Here is a 4995-nt window from a genome sequence, read left to right as displayed (position 1 = left end):
GCTATCTGATACTTGGTGTTCATTTTGCAGTGCCGGTGCGTTAGAATGCCTCAGCATCATTCTGAAGCGTGGTGCCGATGCCAACTGTCAAGACAAGTCTGGCAATACTGCCCTGCACATGGCGGCTAGGAATGGGTGAGTGAACGGTGCCGTTGTCCACATGCGTGTGTGTGCGTGTGTTGGTGTGTGTGTGTGTGCGTGTGTGTGCGTGTGTGTGAGCGTGAGAGAGCGTGAGAGAGCGTGTTTGTGTATGTGTATATGTGCGTGTGTACGTGTGTATGCACATGGGTGTGCACATGTGTGTGTGTACGTGTTACGGTCAAACATTTCTTTCTTCTCTTTCTCATTCTCCTAGCTCTTCTTTCATTCTCCTGGGTGGTTACCAACGGCCAGTGCATGCCGGAGTATGTGGTGGTGTGTGTGTCAAAGAAATGAACAAAGAATGTAAAAAAAGAAAAATGAAAAATAGGGATTCATTGGCCAGAAAAAGCCACTTCAATCAGCTGTGTGGTATAGACCAGGCTTGAATTAGTGGCGGTCAATTCATCAGCCTTGCAAGGTGTTGAATGGTGTAATCCCCGCACAAGTTGCTATGTCTATGTCTAACATAGCTGTTCGCAATCATCGCTTCCGCGAGTGGCAGGTCTGAGTGTGAGTGTACGTGTAGTCATATGTGCTTTTACCCAATGCTAATAAACTGGTATTAATATGATCAAGAGTACATGAAAACCAGAGTGTGCAGCTCGGATGGGTTGCTGTCACGGCGGAATTCCGTGATTACATCATTTTAGTGATGTAGTGCGTACACGCAGGATTCAAGCGGGTCTCTTTCTGCACAACTGCAGCTCAGTTGTACGCACTACGCCATTTCCCGCCTCAGATCTGCACCAAATATGATGTAATCACGGAATTCCGCCGTGACAGACACCCATAGCCGAAAAGGCCCCAAGCTGCACACTCTGGTTTTCATGTACTCTTGATATGATTGTTTTTCTTTGCTTTGCAGCCATCGCCGATGTTTTGTACGACTGCTGGAGTACAAAGCTTACATCAACATATCCGACAATGGTGGCCTAACCCCAGTAAGTGTGTGAATCCTGTTGTCGCTGTTGGCTTGATTCCGTGTACCTTGGACTTTGAGTAATTGCTCGGAATGCTCTTTGTTGCAGCTTGGCTGAGATCAGGGAGTAGGTATTTTGCTACTCCCTGTCTGAACTACATCATGAGCACCCAGTGCGCAATGGCTACTGGTTCTATGGTACCGCGATGGAAGAGTCTTTGGTGAAGTGACTGACAACTGCCTACACATTATTCATCTTCTTTCTTGTTGTTTTTGTGTAGTTGCATTGGCTTGCTGCTCGTGGCCACACCGAGCTACTAGTACTGGCTCTGGACCAATTCCAGGCCATAGTTGACCCTGAGGTAGGTAGTCAGAGACTGTGACATTGTTACTGTTGTGTTAGTATTCGTGCTCTGTGTCTGTCTCAATGGTAATCTTCACAAATCTGATCTTATACAGGCTGGGTCTATAATGTACGTGTGCAAGGAGAATTGACACGGTTGCTTCCATACTTGCGATGTTTACTGCATTCATGTTGTGGCGTGCTGAGCACCTTCAACGTCTGTTTGTGTTCCTGTCAGGACTCCAAGGGGCAGACTCCTCTGCATGTCGCTTGCCAGAATGGTCACAAATCGGTGAGTGACAAGAGCGGTGCATCAACGACTTTTATTGATAGATATACATGTATTTATATTCCTCTAGAGGTATCATTCTATCTGTTGAAAAAGGAGGACAAAATGTTACGAGTTATGACTAACTGTCCACCAACGTAACCAGATCTTATACAGTCAGCGAGTGCGACAAAATGGCACAAAACTGACAAAGGAGTACTGAGACATTCGGCGACCTGACACCTTGCTCCAACACTTCTCCAAGGCGCAAACCGACAACCTTCCAACTTGGAAGGCTCAGGTTCGGAAAGGTCCAAGAGGGGAAGTAACACGTAACATGTTGTCCTACTTTTTCACCATAATTTAATTGGCTCAACATCCGAGTTTTAAACATTCTATATGTGTTACTCCACCGTAGAATTTTGCGTCTGTTAGGTCCAGATTTATACGTGGAGATGGGATCTCTACTTTGTGGCGCATGCAAAGAAAATACATGCAGATCTGGTTTGCACCACACGAATGTGGCAGCAAACCTTTAGAAAACTGCTGCATTTTTGGAGCGGGAGATTTCCAGTACACATTCCACTTGATTTCTGTCCATGAAGGTCGAGCAGAATGTCTATGCAATATGGGAAGCCCGAGAACGGGAGTACTCAAATCTTCGAGTTGGACTCCAGTCACGCAGAGCAGAACTGCTCACTATTGAGAGGATTTCCCTGTTAGTGTTCCCTGTGCCGTTCTGTGCCTGATGGCTTAGGTTGTTTCTCTGTTAGTGTTCCCTGTGCCGTTCTGTGCCTGATGGCCCCTTAGATTGTTTCTCTGTTAGTGTTCTCTGTGCCGTTCTGTGCCTGATGGCTTAGATTGTTTCTCTGTTGTGCTGTACTTAGGCTGCTACTAAACTTCTTGAGCACCGGGCAAACACGGAGAAGAAGGACCTCCGTGCGTGGACACCGCTTTTCTTTGCGTGCAGGTTTGTTCCGTTGTTGTCCTCTTGTTGCTGGTGTGTCTTGTGTAATGGGACTGTGTCCATATTGACCACTGCTTATCATGGTCAGCCTGGAAGAGTGGATAGATCAACACGACATCAAAATGAATATGGCTTACAAATTACAATGCCTGCTTGGAATAGTCTTCGTTTTGCCCCCCCCCCCCCCCCCCCCCTCTTTCTTGCTTGGGCCCCTGCATGTATTGCTTGCAATTGTCGCTCGACTGGCTGAATTTGTCTCTGTGATTGACAATACATACATGCACTGCCATGTGAAGCTCTACATTGGTGACTCTGAATTCACCTTCCTGACTATACCGAATGTGGTGCGCAAACACATGGCAACTTTTGATGGAGATCAGCTAGTACAGTATTGACTGTATAACAGTTTCCTGGAATGGCCCAGGTTTACCGGCATGCCACTCATGTCCTCAAGCTAACGAATATGCCATGCTACTGTTGCTGGTGCTGCATGCTTTCTAGATATGGGCAAGTGGAGTGCGTTCGTCTGCTGCTGAAACGTGGGGCGCAGTTGCAACTGGACGCGGAGAATAAGACTGCACTCAACCTGTGTGTTGAGGTAAGTTATTACGACTGCCGTATCAGTCGGGATCCGTGTTCCGTGCCCGATCTCTTTCTACTGGTCTACACTGTGTGCGTGCGTGTGCATGCATGTGCGTGTGCGGGTGTGGGTGTACGTGTGGATGTGCGTGTGTGGTGTGTGTGTGTGTGTGTGTGTGTGTGTGTGTGTGTGTGTGCCAAAGCTGAACTCAGTGCTGTCGACCCCTGCACAAGGGACACGTGACCATTTGATGGCAGTGTTACCAAGGACCAAGGTGTGTGTGTGTGTGTGTGTGTGTGTGTGTGTGCGTGCCGACGACGTGTGGTGATAGTGAGGTGGTGGTGGTGGCAGCGGTGGCAGCGTACGTGTGCGTGTCTGTTTTGAGCATGTGCCTGTAATTCGTCGAGAGAATCTACTGGTACTTAATAGTCCAGTCACTTTATTCAGCACTGTCTGGGATACAGGTGGAGTCCTGATTATTTAAATATGGCATACAATGTAATCTAACATATTTTTAAACATCTAATTCTTTCTTGCGAAACGGATTTCACTCCCGCATAAAGATATCTGATAGTTCGAACATTGGACTACGCACTTGCGCCTAGTTACAAGTACCATGGAATCCACGCATATAAAAAAGTGTGTGGGATGCTTGCCCGACTGTTCGGAGTTTGCAGTGATGTAATTTGAACTTCACGATGCACTGTACTGGCCAGTTCAGTGTGCTGGAAAACAGCGTACTGACCAGTTGAGAGTGTCCGCCTGGTACTTGCAACCAAGTTCAACCGAGAGTTTTGACGTAACTGTGCTGTATCTGTGGCCTGCGTGCAAGCTATTCCCGCTGTTCCACACTTGCTTAATGTGTGTGTATGTGTGTGTTGTTGTTTTCGATGTGCCATGGCTCAGGGAGGCTACGTGACGTGTGCGCTGGTGCTTGTGGAGTACTATCCGCAGCTGCTTGTCCCGTTGTTGAAGATGGTGCAGTCACGTGCAATGGAGGAGGCCAAGGTATGTGCCGGGGAGGGGGGCTAGCAGTCAGACACCCACATCTACAATTTTTTTTACTTTTGCATTCTAGAACCTGGAAAAAAGTTGTCCACAAGATAATCAAATTGCCATCATGTTTGTAATGTGGGGGATTGCCATCATGTTTGTAATGTGGGGGATTGCCATCATGTTTGTAATGTGGGGGATTGCCATCATGTTTGTAATGTGGGGGATTGCCATCATGTTTGTAATGTGGGGGATTGCCATCATGTTTGTAATGTGATGACTCATGCAAATAATTATTTAGCTTACAGTAATGGCAGTTTTTGCAAGCGCCTGCTTTATTCATTCTTATCACCAATTCACGTCTCTCTGCCTCTCTCTCTCCCCATCTCTCTCTCTCTCTCTCTCTCTCTCTCTCTCTCTCTCTCTCTCTCTCTCTCTCTCTCTCTCTCTCTCTCTCTCTCTCTCTCTCTCTCTCTCTCTCTCTCTCGCTCTCTCCCGCTCTCTCCCGCTCTCTCCCGCTCTCTCCCGCTCTCTCCCGCTCTCTCTCTCTCTCTCTCTCTCTCTCTCTCTCTCTCTCTCTCTCTCTCTCCCACCCCCCCCCCTTCCCTCTGTCGCTTAGATCCTGCTGTCGCTGGAGTATCTCTGCAGAGAGAACCAAACGTTTCACATGAAGGTGGTATATGGCCTTGCGGAGCTCACTACTGGCTGTGGTATGGAACTGCTAAGGTACAGTCCATGTCTCTTAGCCTTGCACCGTGATTGTAAGCATGTTTCGATGTGATTA

The 4995-nt window shown here is 47.6% G+C and overlaps 1 protein-coding gene across 1 annotated transcript in view; it reads left to right on the top strand.

Moving 5' to 3' along the window:
* Nucleotides 1–34: 34 nt before the first annotated feature.
* Nucleotides 35–4995, top strand: part of LOC135815034 (E3 ubiquitin-protein ligase HACE1-like) — a 17009-nt gene continuing 12048 nt past the window's right edge. The window contains exons 1-8 of the mRNA XM_065328259.1: nucleotides 35–135; nucleotides 1007–1082; nucleotides 1342–1422; nucleotides 1642–1695; nucleotides 2559–2641; nucleotides 3140–3236; nucleotides 4125–4226; nucleotides 4831–4937. Of these exons, the coding sequence (XP_065184331.1) occupies nucleotides 119–135; nucleotides 1007–1082; nucleotides 1342–1422; nucleotides 1642–1695; nucleotides 2559–2641; nucleotides 3140–3236; nucleotides 4125–4226; nucleotides 4831–4937 (617 nt within the window). The 5' untranslated portion in view covers nucleotides 35–118. The remainder of the gene's footprint in view (nucleotides 136–1006; nucleotides 1083–1341; nucleotides 1423–1641; nucleotides 1696–2558; nucleotides 2642–3139; nucleotides 3237–4124; nucleotides 4227–4830; nucleotides 4938–4995) is intronic.

This window comes from Sycon ciliatum, chromosome 4, assembly GCF_964019385.1.
Source record: "Sycon ciliatum chromosome 4, ocSycCili1.1, whole genome shotgun sequence".
NCBI classification, from domain to species: Eukaryota; Metazoa; Porifera; class Calcarea; order Leucosolenida; family Sycettidae; genus Sycon; species Sycon ciliatum.
This window is presented reverse-complemented; position numbering and strand designations above follow the sequence as displayed.